Source organism: Camelus bactrianus, chromosome 16, assembly GCF_048773025.1.
Source record: "Camelus bactrianus isolate YW-2024 breed Bactrian camel chromosome 16, ASM4877302v1, whole genome shotgun sequence".
In the NCBI taxonomy this organism is placed as follows: Eukaryota; Metazoa; Chordata; class Mammalia; order Artiodactyla; family Camelidae; genus Camelus; species Camelus bactrianus.
In genome coordinates this window covers 31,550,474-31,577,069 of record NC_133554.1, presented here as the reverse complement: position 1 = coordinate 31,577,069, position 26,596 = coordinate 31,550,474, and the positions used below count along the sequence as shown (strand labels likewise).

Genomic DNA, 26,596 nt, shown 5'->3' with positions numbered 1-26,596 from the left:
CATGATCTGTGGAGAGAAAAAGAGCAGGGGATTCTGGCAAGAGACCTTAGTGCCAGTTTAGCTCAGGATCTTTCCGGTGGTATGGCCCTGGACAAATCAGTACAACTTTCCTGTAAAATAGGATTGTTGGTACTGTGGTGTCTTTGTCACCTGGGATTATTGGGAAGATGAAATGATAGATAGCTGGGGTGTTTGGAGATGCTGTAAGGTGCTGTACAGCGGTCAGTCAGTACGGGAGGACCAGTTACCTCCTTACTCTACCCCTTCCCCTGCTCCACAAAGAGAAGAGATGAGTAGAATGGAGAAAATTTGGCCAGGTTCTGTGACCCTAAAATAAGCCAACCTTCTGTGTTCTGCTGGAGGGGAGACTGTAGAATATACTTCTCACCCTGGGTTCTGCAACAAGTGATGTCCAGCCTAAGCCATTTCTCTGATCACATCACTTTGAGAATGAAGATGAAGCTCATTAGTATTGTTCCATGAACAGACCCAACCCTGAGAAGGACTCTCTTCTTCCACTTGGGCATAAGAGAGCCTGGTTTGACAGAGAAGGCATGGGTTCTGTAGTCAGAAAGACCTGGATTTTCAATTTCTGCTACCTCACTCAGCTGTAAAACGACAATGACTCTAATTGCGTTGTGAGCAAGTGGTATAAATTTTGCTTCCTTTCCTTTTTTTTTTTTTTTTTTTTTTTTGCCTTCTCAGCTCTATTTAGCAGCCAGGAAAGTCAGATGATAGATATGGGGTTATCAGCTGGAGTGAAGCAAAGATTTGGGGTCACAACTCAAGATCTAGGTTTCTTGGACCCCAGAATATTCTCCTTGGGTTTTTGTATTGGGTACTCCAGAGCAGGAGGAATGAATTATGACAGGTCCTGTCATTCGATTTTTTTTTTCAGACTTTCACAACTATTCATTCACTATTTCTCTAAGTGCTTTCTATGTGTAAAGCTCCATGGCCACTGTAGTACAACAGAAGCAAAAACAAAAACTAGTTTCCTGCCACCAAAGAGCTTGTCTTAATACCATCCTTTGCAAATTGCAAAGGTTAACTCGTGATGTTTCACAACTTGACTTCGGATATACTAGAATTAGGGACACTATACAAAAGAGGAAACTGAGGCATAAATAAAGGACCACAGTGGCTCAAAAACAAACGTGTTTCGTGAGCTATTCTGCGCTCCAGGAGCTCCCAATTTCTGGGAGAGTGAATAAAAGATTGCTTTTGTCCGATATCTGCCCTCATTATTCTCTCTTTCTTCATTATTAATTTTTTTTTTCCCGCTAATAAATCCAGCGAATCTAGAGAGCCTGCGAAGAGTAGGCCACTCTAGCAAAACTCCGTCATCCCGCCTGCGCAAACAAGCTGACTTCCGGCTTCCACTACCCACGTGATCAGGCATCCTTGCTGCGCATGCCCAATAGGAAGTCGGACTATACCACTTTCCCCGACCGAAGGGGTATATTTTCTTTGTTTTTAAGTTTAAAACCCATTCCTGACATTTATCTTCTATTATTCTGGGCCTTTACAGAAGATATAAGTAAGTTTAGGGTCTCAGAAGATGAAAGGACCGGAGAGGAATACGGGCGAAAGCGGAGCGGAGGATGGGCTCTCCCCTTCACAGATAATGGGAGGAGACTGGCGAGAGCGAATTCTTTCCTTTCGGCGCTGCGGCCGCAGCCATGAGGTAAGGCCGCTGGGGTCTCCGATATTGTTTGATTCCCGTTGCTGGGGGACTGTGCGGCTCAGAACCGCGGCCCGGGGTGGGAGAGGTGAGGTGGAGATGACCCTGAAGCAACTGGCCCCGGAGCTAGCGGTCGGCCGGAGCACACTAGTACCTGGCTTCAGAGGGTGGGGGTGGGGGAGCGTCTCGGGAAGTGTACGCCGGGGGAGGGTAGGATTCCTGGACCCACACGTGTCCCGGACTTCCCACGCTGGCAGAGGAAAGGCGGCGGCAGGGACTGGGCTGTGGTCCCCTTACTTGCTGGGCTGATTTATGGATCCGAGCCTATCTCTGCTTCCATGAGACGGAGGACAGGCCTTGCGTAGGCCCCAGGCTTCTGACTGCCTAGAGTGAGGTGATCTCTAGAACTTTGAAGCCTTCTGCCCCGTAGACCTATTACAAGAAAATATTTAAGGCTAGTTTATTACTGTGGTAAGACGAGGAAAACGAAACAAATAGCTAGACTAGCAAATCAGGTTCACTGGCCACTTTTTTTCTTCACTTTTTTTAAAATTGTCTATTTGGGATTCTTTAAACTCTTTTTTGAACTGAATACCAGAAAGTGCGTAAGCCTCCTCTTGTTCCAGTTTTATCCGTTAGTCTCATTTTCCAGAGTTAAGACTTGGTTTAGACTTTGTCTTCATCCTCGGGTGGGCAGTTGCTACTACAGGAAGGCGTAGCCACAGCTTTAACAAAGATCTTCATAAAGGAAAAAGTCCTTAATCTAGCGGTAGGTTGTGGGCGGCAGAAAGGTGGGGGGTGGTGTTTGTCCCTAGTATTATATACATATACATGTCCACTTTCCTGCAGGTTTTACAATGTTGGGAAACTTCGGAGGGCAGATCTTGCTTGTTGTGTTCATTCTTTCCCAGGAGTGGCTTCCAGGTCCTGATAGTGTTTTCTGTTTGTCACAGTATGCTCAGGCTTCAGAAGAGACTTGCCTCCAGTGTCCTCCGCTGTGGCAAGAAAAAAGTCTGGTTGGACCCCAATGAGACCAATGAAATCGCCAACGCCAACTCCCGTAAGTTCTTGGCATCTTTGTCCTTTCTTCACCGTATCCCTTTCTCATCCTCTATGAAATGGAAGATGGCACAATTGTGTTGGCTCTTGAACCTAGGAGAGCTCATAGTCTGGGGGGGGGTCTTATAAAGTGGAGGAGTCATAATAGTTATTACTAGAGTGGATGTTTTTTACAGCTGTGTGAAGGATTTATGAAAAGGTAGTTCAGGGACTTGGGAGTTGAAATGGCCAAAGAAATGATGAAGTGGGAAGACCTGGGGCCTCAGGCTTTAGTAGATGCCTGTTGGCATATAATTATTCAGATGTCAGTCCTGCAGATAGCATTGATACGCCTACGTTACTTCTGTATAATACTGTTACAGGGGGAAAAAGTATTCAGTGACATTTGCTAAAGATGATAAGGCAGACTTCATTCAGGATCACTGTAATAGTTAATGGGGACCAGTACAATGGGATTTTTACAGTTGGGGAGGGAGATTGGGCTCAAATCCGAATAGAGCCTGGGCAAGTGGGAATTTATAGTCAAGGAGAGTGGTGTAGGAGAGTCAGTGGATATAGAGAGAATGTGCTGTAAAACACCACTTTCTACCATTTTTGAAAGCAATATGAGCACTGTCTCTCTGGCCTGTCCTATTTGGACTTGACTGTGACTGGTGTTCTTGGGGCTAAGCCCTAGCTAACTGACCAGGTGCATTATGTTTTCCCAGGTCAGCAGATCCGGAAGCTGATCAAAGATGGGTTGATCATCCGGAAGCCTGTGACTGTCCATTCCCGGGCTCGATGCCGGAAAAATACCTTAGCCCGCCGGAAGGGCAGGCATATGGGCATAGGTAAGTGTGTTCTTCCCCTTTGTCTAAGACTTAGAGTAGGTGCTTATGTCTAGACTGAGATACATTCAGGATCCTTCTGTCTCATCTTGAGCCCTTTTTTTTTTCAAGTATTCCATGGTACTTGGTGTGTTTTCTCTTTGTGGCAGTCAGAAAATTGGCACTAGTGTTGGAGTTGAAGGCATTGGTACGTTTATTGAGCACCTACGCTCTGTCAAGGATTCTAGTGGATACTTGGAAAATGTTCAGTAAATCCTCCAACCACTTTCTAGGGTCAGAGTGATCTAGGGAGATGAAGGTCACACAACCTTTAAAAACCCCTTCCAGCTTACTCCTTCCAGAGCTTACTACTCTGGTTCATGCCCTGTCATCCGCATTCTGCGTGAAGTGAATGGGGAGTAATTGCCTTGTTTGTGCTTCCTTAAAAATGAGGAAATGAAAGAAATCAAATACTTGGGCTCATCATCTATAAAATGGAGATAATGCTACTTAAAATGAAGTACAACACTTGGCATATGACCCAGTGAATTATAAAGTGAGAAATTGGTAGCTGTTGTTGTGACCAACCACCTGGCTCTAGTAATCCAGATGCACTGCAGCGGGCCTGACTCATCCTCCTCGCAGGAAAGCGAAAGGGTACTGCCAATGCTCGAATGCCTGAGAAGGTAACCTGGATGAGGAGGATGAGAATTCTGCGCCGGCTGCTCAGAAGGTACCGTGAATCTAAGAAGATTGACCGTCACATGTAAGTATTTTGGGCCCACCAAGACCCGTTGCTGCTTTGCACAAACTGTCTCATTGGCCTTGGGGAGGGAGGAAAGTAGTCCCTGCAGCAAGGGGAAAGGGGAAAGGAACCCTACATGCTTAGGGACCTTGTATAGAGGAACAGATTCCAGGGGCCAACCTCTGTTGATCCCACTGCTGACCAGAACCTCTACGCCTTGTACCCTGCAGGTATCACAGCCTGTACCTGAAAGTGAAAGGTAACGTGTTCAAAAACAAGCGGATCCTCATGGAACACATCCACAAGCTAAAAGCAGACAAGGCTCGCAAGAAGCTTCTGGCGTAAGTTTCTTCAGGAATTGGCCTCTGTCACGGGCAGGTTCTTTGACCTTTATTATGAAGGTTCTCCTGAGATACTGAAAAAGTGCTAGTGTCTAATCTTGACTTACGTGCAGTCTCTTCACAATACAGCTGTTAGAGGTATGTGCTCCTTTGTCCTGTACAGATCTGCACACCACCTACCATCTATGTCTGGGTGGTGTAGGGACTGGCAGTAAATTAAAGCAGGAGCTGTTGGTGTCCCTAGCAACTTCCCGAGCTAACTAGGTTCAAAGGGTTCTGGGCGTGTGCTTCTGTCTCCCCAGCAACTTACCCATCTTCTCTCTTCCATCACCCAGTGACCAGGCCGAGGCCCGCAGGTCTAAGACCAAGGAAGCACGGAAGCGCCGTGAAGAGCGGCTCCAGGCCAAGAAGGAGGAGATCATCAAGACTCTGTCCAAGGAGGAAGAGACCAAGAAATAAACTTCTCCTCTTGTCTGTACATAGTGGCCTTGGCGATTACATGGATCACTCATTCAATAAAACAAGCCTTTATCTGTTTCCAAAGTTGTTGGCTGCTTGGTGGATCTTCACTATTTACAGGGCAAGAACTGAGGACTGGGTTATAGGCTCATGCCCCTCCATCCAAGCAAGGGGTGTGGGGTCTATTTTGAGGGGAGGGAAAGAGTGGCTTCTATCCAAGCCTCAAATATTGTGCTTCAAAACTGCCCTTTGCAGCAGGGCATGAGTGGCACGTTGGACGCTGCCCTTTACAGCAGGGTACGAGTGGCACCTTGGACGTGGTCTCAAATGGTGGTAGTTGTGACTTGAATTCTCACATATTTTAAAAAAAAACAAAATAATATGCTTAGACTTCTCAACTGCACTTAGATCCAAGGTTGAAATCTACTGCCTTGGAACTCCAGGGCAATGGGAATTTGAACCACCACCAGTCCATAGGCTATGATGGCTGGACTGCTAACTACCTAAGCTGTCTGATTCAGACAGCCTTACTGAGATACAACAAGCTGTCTTTCTGAGCACTCCAGTTTCTGTTTCTAAGTTTTTTTCTTCCCTATCCTATCAAGGCTTCTGTTTTGTTTTTGTTGGTTAAAGCTGTCACAAATGGCCTAAAGTTTTTTCCTTTAGCTTTCTCAGAAATGGGAGTAAAGGCACATAACGTACACACTTGTCACAGCCATTTTGAGTTGCTTAATTTATACCCCCTTTTACAAATGAGGTTTTATTTCGCCACTTACCTGGTAGTAATAACTGCCAATAAATTTTTCAATAAACTTCTGTGAGCCAAGTAGTGTGAAGCAGCTTACATTGACTCATTGATTCTCTAATGTCACCACATTGTAAAGTCGTGTATCAGCTTCTCCATTTTGCAGGTGAGAAAAAGTGTTGGGAGTCACCTGTTCTGCCTGAGCCAAGTGCATTGTTGGGGGTGGCGGGTAAGTAAAATACTACTTTATGGACATTGACTGTGGAGGCTGAGGAAGAAGTCTGGCATGCTCCCCAGGCCTCGAGCTTTGGAGGACTGAGCAGGAGATCCCCTTTGGTGATCAGGAGACAGGACCAGTCGGGGTGAGAATGGCTAGAAGAGCAAATGGGTGGCAGTTTGGGGGACAGGTGTCCAGGGCGAGGGGGTCGATCAGCCAGTGCCAATACAGGAGTGCCAGCTCAGGTGAGAGGTCAGGTTGGGGAGGAAAGTTGCACAGCAAGAACTGATGTGCCCGTCCTGATTACCTCCCTGCCCTCCACCCTTCTCAAGAGGAATTCTTGTTTGCGGGCAGTAAAACAGGAAGGCCAGTAGGGAACCTTCAGGGCGTGTGCTGGGCTGATGTTCCCACTTACGCTTGTGTGAGAAAGGCAGGGCTAAAGTGGTCTCGGGGGCAGTGGGCTTCTCCCTAGCTCTGCCTGCAGTGCCCTCATCCAGTCTGGACAGGGTGGGGAGGTGGGTAGCCCAAATCAGGGAAGTCCAGGCAGAAATACCCAGTCTCCAGCATATCAGTGAGCCTGGGCTAAGAAAACTGATTTCAGGCTCACTGTTGCCACTGTAGCCACCTGTGCATAATGTATCCTTGTTCTCATCCTTTGCCATTCCACATGGGGGCGCCGTGGCCTAGAAGAGGAAGGGCCTTGGCCAGGCTTGGAACATGAGGCACTTCCTTTCCAGGCCCAGACCAGAGGAGGAAGGGCGCTGAAGGCTGCCCACCTCCACCCCATCCAGGCATTAGAGGGATGACCAGAAGGAGAATAAGATACTCAAGCAAGAGACCCTCACTGGGATTCCTGAGCCTACAGCACATAAAACAGATCCCATGGTGGACCAGGAGATGGCGCTGTTCCCTCACAGGTAACTGAAGGTGAAGGAAACTCCCTCACTTTTAGGGGGTATTGGAGGGAGGCTGGAGTGGCAGGGAAGTATCAGGTTGTAGGAACCTATTTCTTGGGAAGCCTTAGGTTCAGTCACCTCTTTTTGAAGCTCACCCCCGGCCCCAAGTTACCTCTTTCCGCCAGGGTCCTCTAACCCCTTCCCAGGGCAGTGCCTGGGAGCGGCCCCTTACAACTGCTGGGTCTCTTCCAGGTCCTGGAGCCTGGTGAAATTCTAATGAAAAGATATGTCCATTCTCTCAAGAACATGCAACTGGTCCCATCATATAATTTTGCATACCTTTTAAAGGGGTTCATAGCCCCCAGGTAAAGGGTCCCCAGGCAAGTCCAACACCATTTCTGGAGGAGGAAACAGGTCCAGAGGGGCCAGTGACTCCCTAGAAGCCCAGTGTTGCACGAACACTGGCACCCGCCTTCGATTCCTCCAGACTTGGGAGGATGAGACTCAGAGTGGGCTGCAATGGAGGTACAAACCACAGCTGCTGCTGCAGGGCCATGAGCTGGAGAAGGGGTGCAGAGTCCTGGGCCCCCTTCCTGGTGCACTCTCTGAGGCTGAGACAGGGACCATCTAGGCTGGCTTCCCGAAAGCACAGGGAAGGCTGAGGCTGGAAGTACACACTGCCTTCCTTGCACTCGTCCGGCAGTTGCCCCCAGGCTTTCTCAAGCACAGAGGAGAGGGCAGTAAGAATGGTGGGAGATGGGGAGGGTATAGCTCAGTGGTAGAGCACAGGCTTAGCATGTATGAGGTCCTGGGTTCAATCCCCAGCACCCCCATTAAAAAAATTAAACTTTAAAAAATAATAATAAATAAATAAACCTAACCCCCGCCCCAAAGGAAAAAACTAAAACAACAAAAAAAGAATGGTGGGCAGTAAAGAAGGCTGAAGAAGTCAAAGGGAATGGTGCTAGCAAGATGAGTGGAGTTTCACAGAGGGTCTCACTTCCCCCACAGTGTGTCTCCCCCAAGATCTCCTACATCTGGTATCCATCTCTCTGTCCTTTTAGGCCTCTAGTCTCTGGCCCCCAGACTCCCCCTCTTTTGCCATCTCCCGTAAGCCTAGATAACCTTAATCCCCACACTATACATGCCGGGTTAAGCTCAGGCTGAGGTGGGGGAATAGAGGGCACGTGCGGGACAGGCAACAGAGCCAAATGGTGGGTTAGCACCTCCAGCAAGTTGTTGGGCATCCTCTGCCCCCGGCCAACAGTGTTGCTGCTCCTGCCACCCCCAGAGTGGGCACGGATGAGGGCAGAGGCTACGGGGGGGGGCACCAGCTGTTCCCAGCCCCCAGGCTGTGAGCATGCTGTCAGCGGTTCAGCCACCCGAAAAAGCTGCTGTGCTCAGCAGTGCGGCAAATGGGCTGGGAAGGAGGTGGGGGTCCAGGCCAGCTGCTGGCTGGGGCAGACACAAGTGGGTGTGCAGAAGGTTTGCCTGAAAAGCTCTCACTCTCTCCAATGGGGTGGGATCTAAGCCCCAGGAGCCCCTGGCCCAGCACCTCAAGGTGTCTCTGTTTCCATCTTCCTGGTTTAAGGCACTGAGGGACCCAGGATCAGGTGGGGGAAGAGCTGAACTGGGAGGCAAGAGATATAATTTCTGAAACCAACTCGACTACTAACTTGCTGGATGACCTTGGGCAAGTTACTAGTCTACTCTGGGCTTCAGTTTCTCCTCGTATAAAAAGGGCAAGTTTGGGCTGGATAATCTGAATGATCATGGGCAAGCCATCTAATACCTCTGTGCCTCAGTTTCTTGTCTGTGAAAAGTGGCTGCCACCACTTTCCTCACTGGGTAGTTAGAAGATAAAATAAAATCAAGGTCCTGGCATGATCCTGGGGTCACAGTGGGTGCCTATTTGTGTGAGTTTCCCTCTCTTGAAGCCTTTGGACAGGGTTTGTGACCCTTTATCCACTCCCATCATCAGGGGTCCTAGGAAGGGGGATCACCTTCCTCCTGCCCCCCCCCCCAAGCTCTAGGGTCTTCCCTAGATGAAGGGGCCCAAAGAAAGCTCAGCGGGGGACCCAGGGTCTGGTCCCATCTGGCCTACCTTGATTTGGGGGTGGGGGGCTGGAAGGCAAAACCGGGTAGATGCCCTTCCGAAGCAGCAGGCCCCCACTCCCTCTGGATTCTGGCAGCACCGTGCTGCCCTAGCACCCCCGCAGCCCGCCTCTCTCTCCCTCAGCTCTCCTCTCTGCCTATAAATAGCACAGGACGTGCTCGCGGTGGGCATGACGCGGCTGGGCGGGCGGAGGGGAAAGAGACAGCTCTGCCGGAGCAGGTGGGCGGCGGGCACCGCTGCAGGAGGGGCGCCACCGCCGGCCCCTTGTGCCAGGCTCCTGATGGCGGGTGTGATTGAGTCATCTCAGGCCCAGTGTCCGCGACTGTCTTTGCCGCCAGCCTATCTGTCTCGGGCTTAAGGGGCTGCGGGGAAGAGGCTGATCTTGGGTGGGTATTGAGCCCCCCAGATCCCGGGCACAGCTGTTCTCGGAGGGCACCTCTGGGTGGGTAGCAACGGTCCAGATGGGGAGATGTGTGTCCGCCCCCTGCCCGACGCAGGTGAGCATCCAACCAGAAAGTGACCGCAGCCCCACTCTCTCTCCCTTCTGCACCCCCCAGATCTCCTCCCCCTCTTCCTCAGGGCCTTTCCACGTCATTCTCCCCACTGGCTCTCCCCAACCCCTTCTCTCAAACCCAGATTCAGCCTGGATCAGGTTGCTTGGGTGGTAGGGAGTGAGGCAGCTTGCGGGAAGAAGGAGGTTTCGTTGTTACCGCTGGCCCCAGCCCCAGCATCCCTCCTCTCAGAGATGAGCACACTGTCCCACCTTATGGCCGTCCCCTTTCAACACCTCCAGCCTTGCCGACTCCCTGCCCCTTCCCTTCCTCTAGCCCAAGCAGATAGATAGATACACAGAACAGGCAGGTTGGGACGAGAAACATTTAATTAGGGGCCTGGGGGCTCAGCAATGCCCCAGCAGACCCATCATGCAGCCTCATGTACAGTGGGCACTGGGCCCGCCCCTGGGATATTGCTGGGGCGGGGGGGGGCCTCATGGCAGCAAACAGGGCACTGTGGCTTAAGCCCCCCTCTGCGAGGGAGAATTGGGGCAGGGGGCAGTGGGTGGGAGGACATGCCCCTCCCACTGCATGGGAGGGTATGACTGTGCCCAGGATGGGGGTGGCATTGGCTGGCATGATCAAGGGCACAAGAGGAGGCTCTGAGCTTGGGGAGAGAGAGGTTGGCACCAGAGAAAAGCAACCTGCAAGGGAGGGGTCCTCTTTGTGTGCCCCTATCCCCCGAGGGTGCCTACCCTCTTCCTTTCCTGGTGGCCAAACAGAATTCTTTATCTGTCTCCCACTCTCTCTTCCTCCCAGGGATCTGTGTCCTGGGCGAGGGAGCAGATACAGCTAGAAAAGGGACCCCTGAAAGAGCAGCCCTGTCCCCTGCAGAGGCCGAAGGGAGGGGTGGGGGAGGGCCACTGCGAGATCAGCCCTGAGGGTGGCACTCCTGGGGTGGGCAGGGGCCCCCTCAACTCCGACAGAAACTGCGAAGTACGGCCTTCCTGGGTGGTCAGTCCCGCCACTGGGGGCTTTTAGTGTCCTGACAGTGACATGGGGGTTGTTCTGACATGGGCCAGTTTTTCATTCTCAGTTGGGTTTCTGTGTTCAGGCTGCTCTTCGGTGTCCTTTTCCAGCTAACAACGGTAGGGTGAGGCTGCTCTGTGGTGACTCTCCTCCTTGAGGGGATAGTCTCTGTGCCATACCCTTGCCAGAACTCAGCCCTCCCCTCCTCTGTCCGCCTAGGTTTCAAGTAATGGGAGAGAGAACTGCAGAACTTTCCTGAGAAGTGATAGAGTGACAGAGGTGGTGAGGCCAGGAGGTGGACTCAGGATGCCCCGAATTTCCTCCCCACTGAGGGTGGAGGGCTGAGGGACCTGGGAAGCATCTTCCCGAGGTCCCACTTCCAAAGGGGCAGCTGCAAGGTCACACACAGAGAGACCCGAGCAGAGGCTCTGTGAGGAGAGGGGAGCCGTCAGGCATGCAGAGTGGTGAGGGCGTGGCGTGGGAAGGCGCTGGAAGAGGCAGCAGAGAAGTTCCCTGGGAACTTCCTCTCAGGGCTGGATTCAGCATGGCAACTGGACTGGCAGTCCCTGGGCTCTGGGTGGAGCTACTAGAAACTTCGCATTCCCTCCCACTTTTTCCTCCTCTCTGCCCCCAAATCTCAGAGCAGCAACCTCCTCAGGGCACCCTAGGGCCCAAGAAATAAAACCTTCCTCAGTGCAGAAGGCTCCCAAGCCATGGTGAGTGGCCCTGAGGAGAGAAGGAGGGAGGAAGAGTGTGGGCAGATGCCCGCTCCCCTCCTGGGGCCAGAAGCGAGGACCGGGCACAGGTAGAGTTGGCATCTGGGTTCTCGTGGCTCCTCTCAGATCTCGGTCAGGGCGTCGGCTGGCACCAGGCCCCGTTTCTTGCCACTGCTGACGCGGATGAAGCCGTCAGCATCCTTGGTCCTGCCCACGCCCACACAGATCTGAGCCAGAGAGACACGAAGCTGAAGCCTGGCACTGCCTACGTCCCTGGCCCTGAGTCCTGCTGATGTCTCCCAGGGGGCCTATCCCAGGGGATGATGTGGGACCAGCATCAGACGTGGTGGCTGAAACTGGGCTGATGGGAGCAGATCCCACGACGGTACAAGGGGCAGCAGCCAGACCAGGCCATCAGCAGACACCAAGCAGCACTTTGGGGCTGACCTTTGAGAGCAGCTGGTCTATTGTCCAGCAAGACTCCCATTTCATCCAGGAGGTAACAGGGAGAAAAGGACTTGCCCAAGGGTAACAACAGCTCAAAGGCAGAGCCAGCATTCAGACCCTAGCCTTCAGCTCCTCCCCCAACTGTCTCTAACATAACTCCGCCCCCTGCCAGTGGTGGCCACCAGCCCCAATTCCCAGCAGGAGATGACAGGAGGGCCCTGCAGTCCCACTGCTTCTAACCTGCCTTCCCTCCTGCTACCAGGCTGCAGGTATCCTCCTCCAGCGCGCTTGCCCACACCCCTGCCCGCCTCTCTCCCACGCACCCCACTCCAGCCGCTGTAGGGCCCAGGCCCTCACCTGGTTTTCCTTGAGGCTCATGTAGCCTTGTTCCTTGTTCCCGGAGAAGGGTTGGCAGCAGCGCCAAACGTTCTCTCCCGGCCTCACCCGCTGCACAAAATTGGCTGGGAAGAAGCCAACCCGGTCGCCAATCTTGCCCTGGGGATGAGGCCAGCAATGAGCACCCGTGACACCCCAACCCCTACTGCTTTCTCTAGACCCAGTGCCCTGGGAGCCAGTGCCATCATCCTCCTGATCGTGGGCTCTGTCTTTCCGAGCCGCTAGTCGGGTGGCTTCTGGGCCGGGCAGGGGACAAGGTGGGCAGAGGGACAAGCCTGGTGGGGAGGGGCAAAGAGAGAGCAAGGCCTGAGGGGTGGGCCTAGGCCTGGCTAGGGCCGGTGGAGGAAGGAGAGGAGGTCTTTGGGGTCGGAGAGAAGGCCGGGCAGTGCCCTCTGAGGGTGGGGGCTAGTGAGGTGCCTGCCACTCCCCACCCTTCGCTCCCACCCTGCCAAGTCACCTTCCACCAGTCCTCGTTCGAGTCATCCACCAGCATGATCCGATCTCCAGGCCTGGGAGGAGAGAGCCGGGGTAGCATATGGGGCAGGAGGGAGCTGCCCGCTCTGTATCCCAGTAGTCCTAGGCCCCCCTGCCCCCTGCATGCCCCCCTCGGCTGGGGGAGGATCCTTGATGCCTTTGGAGGACCCTGTGTGACCACAGGTGTGGCAGACACTCTTCAGGACAGAGGCTGGGCAGGGGACAGGAGACATGACGTCAGTACTAATCCCTCTTGGACTCTGACACTTCTGTCTCCTCTTTGGGCTCAGGAGCCTCAAGCATGCCAGGAGAAGGTTCCTGAAGGTCCCCTTCACACTCATGTTCCAAGGTCTGGGAGCACAGAGCCTTGAGGTTGGAGCCAGGCAGCTGCCGGGTGGGGCTGGGCCGCAGGAGGACTTACTGCAAAGCCAGATCATTGTTCTCCTGGGGCAGAAACTTGTAGAGCGCGACGTAGGAGTACATGGGCCCCACATCCTTCCGTAGCGGGGGCCTAGGGGGCTGTGGGAAAGCTCTGGATCATTGATGGGAGGGTGACACCTTTCTCACTCTCCCGCTGTCCCCTTGCCCTGACCTTGCCTACCCTGGGGGCTGGGAGGTGGGACACAGTGCTCTTGGGTCAATGAGAGCAAGAGGTCAGACTCTCCTATCTGCTGTGCTCACATGGCCCTGAAGGGACCGGGCAATGGACAGAGAAGGGGGATCACCTCTGCCCGCCACACCCTGGCACTGCCCACCCTTGGGGAAATCAGAGCTGTTGAAATAGACTTTGAGTCTCTCCCTGGCACTGCCCATCCCTGTAGGCTGAGGGTAAATGATGGAGCGGTGATACTCCCGCTCACCACACTCTCACCCACCTAGGGATCAGTGACAGGGAGAAGATACATCCCCTTCCCACCTGGCCTGTCAATGCTCAGTGCCAACATTGCCTCACCTGCTGTCCAGGGCTCTTCTCCTCTGGTCCTGACCCTTCGCTCTCGGCCGGGGCTGTGAATACTGGAGATGGCAGGGTGGGGCCGGGGTGTGAGGCAGCGGGTAGCGGCCCGCACTGTGTTCCATTCCTGCCCCTGGTCCCCAACCCCACTCACCGCTGTCGCCAGGGCCCTCCTCTGAAATGCGGATGCTGCCTTCCCCATCCTCGGTCAGCTCATCCCGCTCGCTCTGGGGACACAGAGAAGGGAGGGCTCAGACCCTTGACCCCCACCCTCAGAGACCCCTGCCCCCAAGGCTCCCCTTTGATGCCCAACATACCAGGCTCTGTGTGGGGGACTCAGAGGTGCTGCTGAAGCTGGAGCGGTTCATCAGGGCCAAGGAGGTGCCATAGCGCAGGGTCTCATAGACCGGGTCCACCTTCCCGCTGGCCCCTGCCAAATAGCCATGGTCAAGGCTGGACACCCAGCTGTCAACCTGGCTCTGCCCTGAAGCCCTCTATCTCAGCCGTGGCTGCCCCACTGGCTCCCCACCTCAGCCTAGCTGACCTCCGCCTCTCCCCTCACCTGCCCCTCCCAGGTCTTCTCATCACAGTGAGAGCTCCCTGTCCTCCCATGATGCACAAGCAGAAACCAGGAGCATCCTGGACCCCCTGCCCTCCTCACTGCCCATATTCACTCCATCACCTCATCCTACCTCCAAAACATGTCTAGAGTCTGCCCATTTCTCTCTGTGTCCACTGCTACCAGCCTGGTCCAAGCTACCAAACTCTTCCTCAGCAATTGGCCTCCCAACTGGTCACCCTGCTTCCACTGCAGCCCCTCCAATCCATACAGTAGCCAGAATGCTCTTGTCAAAATGCAAAAATTGACCTCAAAGTCAAAAAACACTCCTAGAATGGACCCCGAGCTCCTGTACCCATGGTCCCCTTTCACCCCTTCACTCTCACTGCCTCGACTCCAGCCTTGTTTTCCTTTTTTTGACCCTCTGCCCCTTCCTCTCTGGCCTGCCTTCTGTCCACAGTGGTCTTCTCCAGATCCTCAGACTAATTCCCCATCTTTCAAGTCTCTTGGATGCCTTCAATGGCTCTGTGGATGAGGCTGGTGCCTGCTTTTTCCTCTCTTTATTTCCTTTCCTTCTGTTTCAGGCATTCATCGAACAATGATTCACTGATGATTTGTGTGATTATCTATTTCATGTCTAGTTCCCTTACTAGACCATGACCAGTGTCCCTGGCACTTAGTAGCTGCTCAGTAAAGTGTTGGATGGATGTATGGATGAATGGATGGATGGATGGATGAATGAATGAATGAACTCTACATACAGGACAGGAGCATCCAAAAAAGGGAAGTGGTAGCAATGCCAAGGGCAGGCAGTGCCAGCGTGACTCAGGTGCCCTTCTGTGGAGTACATGGGTCTCTCATCACATCGCAGTGGGATCAGAGGCAACGGTGGACACTCACCCGTGGGTGAGGACTCTTTGCTTGTGGCACAGGCTGGTGGCGGATTATGCACCAGGAGAGGGGAGCTGAAGTTGCGGCGGAAGGAGGAGGACTGTGGTAAGAGGGGCAGAGAGATGGCATGGGAGGTCACAGCACACTCTCTGAAAGCCTGGCCTTCCCGAAGCCCAAACACCACCCCGCCTGCGGAACCAGCCTACAGGGAGCACTCATTCTCCCACATGCCAGTGCTGGGAACACTCAGCCAGCCATCTCCGCATGGTCCCCACTCACCGTCTTGCCTGGGCATTGCTGGTGGGAGATCTCTTCGGAGCACCAGAGGTGGACGCTGGCTTTGCAAGTCTTACACCGCAAGCCCTGCTTGGAGTTTCCTGGGAAGAATTTGTGTTCGGCAAGAAGGTTTGGTCAAGAGAGGCTACATCCAATGTCCAGGAGCAAAGAAGGCAGGTTGGGGTGCAGAGAAGCAAGGAGTTGGGCATCTTCATGCCAGCTTGGGGCCTGGCCTGATCCCCTACACGGTCAGAGTGGGAACTGGCCCTAAAGCCTGAGTTGTTAGTAAACACAGCAACACTGGGCTCCCACCCACCCCCAAGGGTGCTTGTGTGTCCACCCAGGGGGAGCAGCACAGTCAGGACTGGGGGCCCTGAAGTGTAAGAGCCCAATTTATCAGGCAGTTTTCCAGTCCACTCCCCATCCCCACTCTGGCCCCTCCCATTAGCACCCCAGGCACCTACCCACAATGAGCTGGTGGCACAGCTCACAGGGGCTGGCTCGCTTGAAGACGTGTTCTTGGAAGCTGTGCAGCCTCACTGGTTTGAGTGGTGCCAGGGGGCGGGGGATGGGGCAGGGGGACGGGGCTGGGGTGGATAGGCCCCTCTCCGTGGAGGCCAGAGGTGGAGAGGGAGGGGGCAGTGGGGTCGGGGGCGTCAGGAGCACCTCGGTGGGACACTTGAGCTCAGAGCCCGAGCGAAGGAAGAAGTTCTCCACACTCTTACTTCGGAGGATGGTCTTGAGAGAGAGCGAGCGCTTGAACCGCTGGAGCTGAGAGGGGAAGAGGGGCTGTGGGCGGAAGCCTTGAGGGGGCTAGCTCCCTGCGATCTGTCCTTGGCCAGGGGCAGCCTGAAGGCTGAGAACCAGAGATGAAGCACTAAGAGAGAGGCTGCCGAGTTCCAGAAGGTAGATCACCATCCCAGATGCCCATAGAAGCCAGACAGGAAATCTCTTGGAGCAAAGGAGGTCTCACCAGTCAGGCACTGAATTAGGAGTGGTGGGGACTGTGGCAAACTGGATGGCCAGTGAGCCGCTGCTCTAGCCAATTGGAGCTAGTCCATGGGGGCAGCCCAGCATTGCACAGCTTCCCAATTTTAAAAAGAAACCTAGACTTTTATGTAAAATTGGATAAAAACAAATTCAAGAGGTTTTATTTCCCTTTTTCTTTGCAGAAATGGTAGTATACTATATCTCCTGCGCCATGATTTTCTCATTTCACAGTAAATCTTGGAAACCGTTCCATACCAATACATAAAGTGTTTCATCATTTTTTTTTATGGCTGTACAGGAATTTCATTGAATAGGTATACTATTTACTTGAGTTAAAAAAATAGTACTTTGGGGACCAAGCAAAACACAACAGGTCCCCAGTTCTTGAACAGGGAGTGGGGGACTGGTCGCCTTGGACCCTCACCTTCAAGGCTGAAGGGCTGCAACACCCCAGCACCGCCACGGCCCCGCCCCAGCTCAGGCTCCAGCACACTCAGTCTGTTTCGGGGTCAGAGCTCTTTGCTCCCACCTTGTCCATCCCCACCTGTTCTCCGTGCAGCTGCCAGGGAGGTGATCCCTGACCCTGCAAAAACCCTTTCGTGGCTCCTCAGGACCCAGCCAAGGGCCTTGTCCCAGCAATGAAACTGCAATTTGGCCACACCTGTCCTTCTGTCCCATGCCTTCCACCTCAGCCCAGATGTGAGGATTTGAACTCCTCTGTGTTGTACATCTCTGAGCTTATGTCCTCTTCTCTGGCCTTAGTCAATTAATTCCCGCTTTTTTCTTCAGGGTTTCCAGTGACTCTTTCTCCTCTGGGAAGCTATCTCTTCTGCAGGAATTCCATTTGGTGGGACCACTCCCTCCTCAGGGGCCACTGCACAGTAAATGACTTCCATTATAGCTCCAACCAGATTTATGTGGTCACTTACTTCCCACTCCTCCAGGAGTCTTTGAGCCCCTAGAGGGCAGAGAAAGTTGCTTCAAGTCCCCATAGTGGGCCTCAACACCTCGTAGGTGCTCAGTTAGTGTTTATTGGATAGATGAGAGTGGCTGGAATCCTACATGGAGCCCATGTTCTGGAGTGCAGGGTAGATTCTGCAGTGAGGCCAGAGTTCTTTCTACCGCTCACCCAAACACACCCTTTTTCTGCCCAGAGTGAGCTCTGCACCTCCCCATGTAGACCCTTGCACCCCTCCCCTCCTGCTGAGAGCCCTTACCCTGCCTGCTCCTTTCTACCAGTGATAGAAGAAGGGGGCCAGAGGCCTGGCTCTGGGCAGCGAGACTTGGCTAGTGTTCCTGGCTGGCACTCTGGGCAGTCTGTGTGCCATGGCTGCCAGCTTGGCAATCACGACAAGAGAATGGGGTGGTGGCCCCTCTAGGCCTGGGGAAGTCAGCAGGCCACACAACAGAGGAGGAAGCAGATAGGGAAATGTTTGGGCACAAGGCAGGCCCTGGTGTGCTCACTGAAAGGCCAGAGCCCTGTGGTGACTGGCAAGCTGAGTTGCCCAGCTCCTTCCAAATCCAGCTTCCTGGACAGCACTTTTGGCTTCTTTGTGTCTCCGAGAAGCAGGGCCCCAGGCCCCAGGTGCCTGGGCCTTGGGGCAGAGATGGTGGCCCAGAGGGACAATTCATTAGAGCACAAATGTGTTCTATGGACCAAAGGTGGTTCTGGGGGCTCTGACTGGCCCAGAGAGATGAGTGAACCACCCACTGCTTTGCCCAGAGGCCATGGGAAAGAGGCCTCTGGGAGGATGTACTAGGGGTCGGGGCAAAATGAAACCTGCTGCCTGAAGGCAAGTCACTTCACGTTGTCTCTCTGAGCCTCAGCTTCCCCACATCCAGGAGGAAGGAGTCAGGACTAGATGCTGTCTAAGCAATGCGGGCTCAAGTCCCTCAAGCAGAAAACTGAACTGGACATAATGAGGTGCTGTCGCTGTCAGAGTCCTGGAACTGAGCTAGCACATCGTACATAGCATCTCATTAATCCTGGAATGCCCCTCTGAGGTGGTGACAATTATTGTCCCACTTTTCAGATGAGGAACTGAGGCTCATTAGGGGTTAAGTCACTCGCTCATCATGAGGCCTCAGGTGGTAAGTAGCAGAGCCAGGACTTGAACCAGTGGCTTTGGTTGTAGAGCCCAGGTGACCAGAAGCAGGCCGGTGCTCTAGGCCCTGCCTTGGCCCTCACCTCTGCCCCTCATTTGTGCCATAGGCTTGTCCATCAAGTTAGTCATGAAACTTAGGGTTAGAAGGGACTTGAAAGACTGGCTACCAAGAGCAGTCCCCACTCTGCACTGCCCTGACCATGTCCCCTCTGAATTGCTGACTCTGTTGGTCACCTTTTGGGACAGGAAGCACACCCTTTCTTGGGACAGTCATTCCATCTTTGGGCAGCTGCAATCACTGGAAAGTGCTTCCCTATATAGAGCTGAAACCTGCCTCCCTGCCAATCGGCCCTGGTTCCTCCCTTGGCTCCAGAAAGGACTACTCCCTCTTACACACATCAGTCCTTCAAATATTTGAAGACATCAATCATGTTCCCCTCTCCCAAGGCCATTATTTCCAAAGTAATCCTCACAGGATGAGGTTTCAAGCCTCTGTACTCTCCAGCCTGTGCTCTTTCCTGGTCGCCCCTCTGGCATTAGTGCCAAGAGCCACCTCTGCAGAGTCTAGAGGCCTCTGGAACAGAATGTTCCCCAGCACCAGGGCAGCCTTGGCTCCCTGGTTCAGTTGTGAGCCCCAGATCCCAGGAGAGTGGAGAAGCGGGAAGGAATGCCATCTGGGGTGGCTGTCAGATGTCAAGGGCTGTGGCTGGAGGGAGGATGAGGACACTTCTGCCAAATGGCTTAATGCCTGCCCACTCCAGAGACATCTGACTTGGCTACCCAATACTCATTTTGGCTCAGCCTAGCCAGATATTCCTACTCCTGGGACTCCTAGTTCCCAGAGAAGACCTTTCCCCACCTCCTCACCAGCTATCTTTTTGGTGCCCCCACTGCCCCAAGACCCAATCCCTGGCATGTTGGCACCCTGGATCCCATTCCCTCCCAAATCGCCAGGAGCCTTGTCTGGCTTGGAGCCTGGACCACCAAGCCTATTATTCTAAATCCCTTCCTGGAGGCAGAGCTTGCTTCCTCCCCATCTCTCCACACCCTGGACAGTCCCTTCCTTCCTCAATACCCCACAGCATCTCCTCACTTCCTGCCAGCTCCTGAGAGAGCATGAGGCAGCTGGTGGCAGGTGGTGGCAGATGTGACACAAGCTGACTCAGATAGTAGAGCTGGCATGGCAGAGTCTTCCCAAGAATGGCACCAGAGGGAGTGATGGCAGGCCCTATGTAGCACGATGAGATGGGGACCCAGAGAGGGTGATGCTGACACTAAGAGGGGCACTGAGTAGCCTGGGTGCAGGAGTGATATCCAACCTTTAGGTGGGCAGGAGGCTGGACTTGGGCTGGCAAGAAATGCCCAGGGGACCCCAAACACTGGTGAATAAGTCTGAAATGTTGGCTTCACTGCCTAATGGGCACCAGCAACCAGCCTCAAGCTGAGCTGGGTGGGCAGCAACCAACCCTTTCCCTGCCTTCTCCTCCACCCCAACAGTCTGAAGACAGAAGCTTCTTTGGGACAAGTTTAGGTAGGGGGATGGGAGGAGACTGAATTCCCTCTCTGCCCACCTCTGCCCTCCTGAGGACTTTCCCCCGAGACTTGCAGTCCAGCTTGTGTTATTACTGAGTCTTTCATAAGGGTGAGGTACGGGTGAGGTACAGGTGAGGGGGCAAAGGGGCAGGGCTCCAACTGGCCTGGCAGAGAGGGACCAGGTCAGGTATACACTCTGCTTCTTTCCCTGCTCCTCCAATCTCTGTGGCTCAGACCCAGAGGTGATGGCATGGGATGGGTCCTTGGGCTGGGAGGAGGGAGGTACAGTCCTGCCAGGCCCTGACTGCCCCCTCCCCCCACAGCAAGCCTGCAGCCTGCTGCCTGCTGAGGCAGCACTACCCAGCACTCCTGCCTGCTTTCGGAGAGCTCTTAGGGAGAGGGCTGAGTGACCAAGCCATAGTGTGGGAAGTAGGCGGGACCTTGGAGCCCCCCAGTCACCTGAGAAGCAAACAGAGGGGTTTTATATGTCTGTCCAAGGTGACTAGAAGACAACTAGAAAAGGTCAGGGGCATTGGAACTCAGGGTGGGGCTCAGTTCCTGGAATCCTCTGCTTGAAAGAAGCTGTCACAAATATTCGAAGCAATATCCTCCTACCCTGGCAATTCATGCCTTTCCCAGTAGACTTGGCTCTCTGAGAGGGAGTTAACTCTGTGGTCTGAGAGCCTGAGTTCTCATTCCTTAGAAGGGAGCAGAAGGTCAAGTGTGAATCTGAAGACTTGGACATAGAAATCCAACGGGTCCCTCTGGCTTAGGGAGGGGAAGCCTACCTAGGATGCCTCAGCCAGACTCCATCCACTCTGGCCCTACTCATCTTCCCTTGGTCACTCCTCTGATGACCTTGACCTTGAATTAACCTCATATCCTAAGGGATGGTCAAGACAGAATTAGGAGGAAGTTGGGCATTGGAAAGAGCTATAGATGAGCTAGTGATACCAGGGGGGATCCAAAGACCCCACCCACTTGTGGTCCTGGCTGCGCCTCTTCTCATCTGGAAACAAGAGCCTGGTGGGAAAAATTTCCCAGGGTGGAAAGGAGAGAGTAGTCTTGGCCTGAAGCCTGGGGTTGGTGGGGGGAGGGAGAGCACTGTCCCTGCTCTCTCATCCTCAGGCAGGCTCAGGTTGCTTCCCGTAGAACTTTGCGGGTCAGCACCTAGAACTTGGGGAGGGAGCAGACTGATTAGAGGTGGTGGTGGTGGGGTGTTGAATATGAGCGGTGTTCTCACCCGCCCCACCCCCTTCAGTGCCAGAAGTCTGGGCTCCGCCTGACTTCTTCGGGGAATAATTTATTCATTGTGACTCCCGCAGGAGTAACAATCATACATAATTAGGGTTAATTATGACATTCATTAATTACGATGACTTCTTGTTTTGCTTCTACCTGCTCCCCCACAACCCAAGCCCCCGTCCCGCTGGCGGGGTGGGGGTTGAGGCTGCCTTTCCGCTTGGGAGCCGCAACAGCATTCCCCGGTCCCCGCCTGGGGAAGCTGCGCACCCCCCGGGCCACGGCCTCACGTCCATGAGCCTAACCTGGTTGAGAGGAGGGGAATATAGGACTGCGATGGGTCAGAGAGAGATGTCTAGAGAGACTCAGAGATAAATACACAGAGATGCCGAGAGAACCCGGGAGAGACGCACACATATATACCAAGACAGAGACAAACAGGTTGTAGAGACATTTTCAGAGAGACACAGGCAAAAAGAGAGACTGAGCTACAGACTGGAGGACACGGATGGGGTGCGCCTCGCGTGCACACATGGGTGCGTACATCAGCCCACACCCGCTACACACCTCTACACACTCCCTCCGCCTTCGCTGCACCGACTCCCTCCAACAAAGCCGAGTTACAACCTCCCCAAAGGGTCGCGGCGGCGGGTCCGCTCATCACGCGCTCAAGGGCGTGTCGTGTTTGTGTGATGTGGGCTCCTTGTGGCCCCTCGTCACGAACCCATTGCCACCGGGTCGCCGCGCGGAGCCTTAGGGACCACACGCCCCCCCGTCCCCCAGTGACACCAGAGCACCCGAGGCCACAGTGTCGTGACCGTGTCGGGAGGAGGGCGCCCCAGCTGGGGGCTCACTGAGTAGGGGTCTAGGCCTCGAGCCTCCCAAGTTACCTTGGTTTCCTGGAGGGCAGAGACGGTCCCCGGGGAGGTGTGGGTGGCCGTGTCATCCGGTTCGTTCTCCTTCTCGCTCATTTCGGTCATGGTTAGGGGAGAAGGGAAGAGAGGATGCCGAGACCCGACGGCAGCCCAGCTGGAGGCAGGCTGAGGGTGGCAGGCGTCTCTCTGGGAACCTTAAGCCCTTCTCTAGAGACTGCCCCCACAGTGAACCCCAGGAGAAAACTCCCAGGCAAAGCAACCCCCGACTCCCGAGTGCGGGCAGAGAAAGTTCCCGGGTTGGCAGGTAACAGGAGGTAATTACACGGAACCGCGGGAACAGGAGGACCCCAGGAGTGAGGACCCACGGTCTGCAGAGGATGCTGCTCAGAGCGAAGGGAGGAGGGAAGTGGGGACTCCGGGATGAGCCGAGGGAGGGAGCGACGGAGCTGTCCGTGTCCGGCCGGCTCCGCTGTCCTCTGCGCCCGCCCCCCCATCCTCCTCCCCCTCCCCTCGCCGGCCCCAGCCCAGCACCCGGCGGCCCCTCCGCCCAGTCCTCGCCTCCCAACTTTGATTTAGGAGGTCGCCTTCTCCCTCCCCCTTCCCTCCGCGGCTCCCCCTCGCCGCTATGCAAATCAGATTCTCAGCTATTGGCTGCCGCGGTGGCCAGGAGGGCAAGCTGGGCGGAGCCTGGAGGGGCTCGACAAGATGGGGAGGGGCTTGGAGGGTAAAGAAGTGGAGGGGGCATTTTTACCCTGAAAAACCCGGAATTAGGGTGGGTTCCGTGACAAGGTTGAAAGAAGGCTCGAGAGATCGTATTAGAGTCTGGATGGGGTTTCAGGGAATAGAAATAGGTTGGCTCTCCAAAAGGATAGCCGAGAGTGAGATGAAGGTAGGACTTCCTGATAGCGAAACCGAAAAAGGATGGCGACCCTTCTGCCCCATTAACTGGATGCCTCTCTGCCCTGGAGACACTCTCTCCAAATATACACGTGCTTGGACTATGAGGTAGGGGTTCCCTCAGCAGAGAATGGACAACTTAACATCGTGTATCAAAGGCTAGGCCTGTTCTGGAAAGCAGGACAACTATACTGCTTTCCAGTCTTGTTGTCCGGACTTCAGCATAGAATAGGTCTCAGTCCCCACACTTAAGGTCCCCAAACCTCTCCAAGACACGCCCCCCTCCTAAAGAGCCTGCCACAAATGGAGTTAGATGGGGGTGGGGTGGGGTGGATAAGGAGTGGTGAGAGGAAGAAAGTACTTACCCTCCAAATCGTCCCCTGCCACTTGGTCTAAATCTACCTCTTCTAATGCATGTCGCTTTACCTGCCATTTTCCCAAGTTGTCCTCCCTCAACTCCTGCCGCTTCTAGCCCTGACCAAAATGTCTAGCTTCATCCCTTGGCCTGTTCAAGAAAATGGAGGTAGGTTGGAGGTTGAGAGCATCCTTCCCTGCCTGGGTGTGGGTGGAGAGGCTTCTTGATCTAAGCCTCCCTCTTCATCTGTTTTGGGTGATGAGATGGGGGTTGGGTAGCGCCCAAGGGGGTCTTGCCTTTATGCCAGCCCCAGAGGAGAGGCTGACCCCTGTGTCTCCCCTCCCTGCCCACCCATGCACTTGGCGGTTCATGCAATCTCTCTCCTCCTGAGGATGAGCTCACCATTGGAGCACTGCTCAGGTTACTGTGTCCAGGAATAGAGATTTATTTGCCAGTGGCAGAAGTAGGACAAGGGCAGCCGTGAGAGTTTGTGATTGTGGGGGCTTGGTCCCTTCCCCCTCCAGACCCACCCACTGCAGCTGCAGACTCTCCAGAGTGCTAGCTTTCCTGAAAGGAGTTTCAATAGCACCTGGCATTAGCCCTCAAACCAGTCTCCCCGAAGGCCTGTTCATTACCAGCCTGCTCCTAATCCCCTCTGAGGGCCACCCTCCTCCCTCTTGCCCAGCCCAGGTCAGCTCAACAACCCCTCCCTAGGCAACTCAGGAATGTTTGGAGCACCCTGAGATGGGGTCATCGGGCTCCTGTCTCTCCTGGGCTGGAGCGAACAGGGGCTTCTTCTGTGTTTGCAGACTTCCTAAGGGGAGGTACCCCTGTTTCCCTCCAAAAAGCAGGTTCTTTAGGGGCCAGTGCCTGTATAGTCACTAGTTCACTGGACATTGGGTAGGTAAATTTTAAAGCCTTGATTTCTTCATCAGCAAAATTAACGAGATAGTGTAGTACACCACTTAGCCCCTTGGAAAGTTCATTTTCTTCTTTCCTTTCTTCTGGGAGATTTGTCCCTTCCAAGATCTTTTTCTTTTCTTTTTTGTGGGGGGATGGGACAGGGAGGAGGTAATTAGGTTTACTTATTTAGTTATTTGTATATTCTTTTAATGGAGGTACTAGGGATGAACCCAGAGCCTCATTCATGCTAAGCATGCAGTCTACCACTGAGATTGCATATAACCTCTCCCTCCACCAAGACCATTTTCTGAGGCAGAGGGAAGAAACAGCTTCCTTCCCTCACTTTCTTCAGCTGTTTGGAGCCTGTTATTTCATGCAGGAACTGACTCAGAGGAGCCTCTGACTAGACATGGGAAAGAATTCCCAGAGGGAATCAGTGGTACTGGGGACCAAGGAAAGCCAGGGAAGTCGGTGGGCCCTGGGGTCTTGGGCATTAGAAGCCTGAGATGGGGCAGGGCTGGATCCCATGACCTCTGGCTGTCCTTTCTGGCCTGCAGCCTTCGTGTTTCAGACCTGTCTTTGATGAACTAAGTCTGAGTCATTGTCTCAGTGCCGACAACTCCCACTGCAGTGGTTCAGGAATGGAGCAGGAGCAACTGGGCAAGCTTCCCTTGGAGGAGGAGAAACACTATCCCATCTTAGATTTGGAGGGCAGAAATGAGGCGTGGGCAGAGCAAGGGTCGAGGTGCTGCAGGAGGATGAGTGGCCATCACTCTCAGAAGGGCTCCCAGACTGGAAGTCGTAATAGAGCTACAAGGGGGCCTCTTACTAGGACAGTTGAGTGAGTGAGTGTGGGCAGTGCTCTCGGGAACCTGGGGACAGAGGGATGGACCAGATGACTCCAAATCTGCCTATGGTACAATGCCCAGCACATTAAGAGAGCTTGGTCCTCATTCCTGGTTTGCCATTTTTCCTTGTTCTGTGACCTTGGGCAGAGAGCTGTCCATCTCTGGAGGGTCTTTGGTCTTCTATTCAGATTGGCAGAATTGGACTAGATTAGTTTGAAATGGAAGTTGGATTAAATGCGGGCAATAATTGTATATCTCTTAGTGTTCTTTCGAGGATTGAATGAGTCGATATATATAAAGAGCTGGACATATTAAGGACATGATGAATAGTTATTACTATTTAATTTTTAAAAATTTAAGGATTATTAATCTTAGTCTTGGAGATGAGTTTCAGGGAGTTCATGAAATCCTTGAAGATATATAAAATTTTGGAGAATAAGCATTTTCTAGGGGAGAATTCACAGCATTCATCTGCTCCTCAGAGAATCTAAGATCCCCAAAAGATTAAGAACCACTGGTCTGAATAACCCCAGGGCCCCTCCACTCCAAAGGGTTGATTCTCTGATGTGAGGGATTGCTTCCTCCCTAAGGACTGACCTATTTTCTCCCATAAGCACCTTCACTTCAAGCCCCTCCCTGCTGTGGCCTCTGCCCCTATGCGTTGCCAAGAACAGCCCAAGCCAAACACATGAGTAGCTGGCCTTTTCTTCCAGCTTTAGACTTGGGGCTCCTAGGGCAGAGGAGTTTGTTATGGTTGAGGCTAAGTCTGGGTTCTCATTTCCCAGCTGGGGAGAGAGAGAGGGCCCAGGCTCAGCTGAGCCGGGGATGCAGAGAACACAGTGAGAGGCCTGGCCTGGCCCAGTCTCCCATACCTCCCCTTGCCAGCCCACCCAGGGCCCCAGAGGCAGATACCACTCCAGTGAGCTAAGGCCCATGGCAAGCATCAGTAATTATGATTTTATGGAAATATAGAAGGCTCTTACGCAAGTGCCTGACACACTTCCCGGCTGTGGCATCTGGGACAGCCAGGTCCCCAGGGGCTGGAGGAGGGCCCCTCCACCCCCTGCTGCCACCAACCTCAGGACACTGGCATAGAGCCGCCCTCCCACTGCCTGTGGCATTGTCCCTAACACGTCCTGGGTGAGCTGTTCCCTCTCTCTGTGCCCCAGGCTCCCTGGAGGGGAACAACATGGGCTCCAGTGTCTACAACCCCTCCCCCCACCCCCACCTCCACCAAGCCAAGGCCGCCCAGAAGACCTGTTCTCATGGGTGCGGGCTACTGGTGTTGGGGATGTTTCCCTCTCCTCCATGAGGAAAGCTCCTCTTTCCAAGAAGCTGTTCTCTTCTATTCTGTTTCTTTTCTCCTTGAGGCCATGGACATAGGGCTGACAGCAGCCTGTGTATGTGTGTGTAGGGGGGTAGGTCATAGGCCCTGGCTGCCGCTCCCCAGGCTCTGTGCCAGTTTGCCCACCCCCACTTCCTATATCTCAAATAGCATCCAAAGCCACTGCTATCTTTCTCTAGTCCATTCCCCGTACCCGCCCAC

The 26,596-nt window shown here is 53.8% G+C and overlaps 2 protein-coding genes across 2 annotated transcripts; one reads left to right on the top strand and one right to left on the bottom strand.

The window, feature by feature from the left end:
* Positions 1-1,636: 1,636 nt before the first annotated feature.
* RPL19 (ribosomal protein L19) lies at positions 1,637-5,172 on the top strand. Its single transcript, XM_010960488.3, has 6 exons — positions 1,637-1,687; positions 2,638-2,744; positions 3,451-3,573; positions 4,195-4,315; positions 4,525-4,635; positions 4,971-5,172. The coding sequence occupies exons 1-6, from the start codon at positions 1,683-1,685 to the stop codon at positions 5,092-5,094; spliced, it is 591 nt and encodes a 196-aa protein (XP_010958790.1). The 5' UTR covers positions 1,637-1,682; the 3' UTR covers positions 5,095-5,172.
* Positions 5,173-9,937: 4,765 nt separating this feature from the next.
* Positions 9,938-26,242, bottom strand: STAC2 (SH3 and cysteine rich domain 2). Its single transcript, XM_010960561.3, has 11 exons — positions 22,063-26,242; positions 15,767-16,073; positions 15,306-15,403; positions 15,036-15,126; positions 13,894-14,006; positions 13,731-13,803; positions 13,577-13,638; positions 13,046-13,143; positions 12,608-12,659; positions 12,112-12,249; positions 9,938-11,534 (listed from the first exon to the last, which is right to left on the bottom strand). Exons 1-11 carry the CDS (start codon positions 22,150-22,152, stop codon positions 11,430-11,432), a joined length of 1,227 nt encoding a protein of 408 aa, XP_010958863.2. The 5' UTR covers positions 22,153-26,242; the 3' UTR covers positions 9,938-11,429.
* Positions 26,243-26,596: the final 354 nt, after the last annotated feature.

Bases quoted from the DNA above. Each gene is read 5' to 3' on its own strand.
- RPL19 (XM_010960488.3), top strand. The intron at 3,574-4,194 runs GTAAGTGTGTTC...TCCTCCTCGCAG, and splicing joins GGGCAGGCATATGGGCATAG to GAAAGCGAAAGGGTACTGCC. The intron at 4,636-4,970 runs GTAAGTTTCTTC...TCCATCACCCAG, and splicing joins GCTCGCAAGAAGCTTCTGGC to TGACCAGGCCGAGGCCCGCA.
- STAC2 (XM_010960561.3), bottom strand. From the start codon at position 22,152: ATGACCGAAATGAGCGAGAAGGAGAACGAACCGGATGACACGGCCACC. The intron at 16,074-22,062 runs GTAACTTGGGAG...TTCCCCTCTCAG, and splicing joins CTGCCCTCCAGGAAACCAAG to CTCCAGCGGTTCAAGCGCTC. The intron at 14,007-15,035 runs GTGAGTGTCCAC...GCTATTTGGCAG, and splicing joins CAAAGAGTCCTCACCCACGG to GGGCCAGCGGGAAGGTGGAC.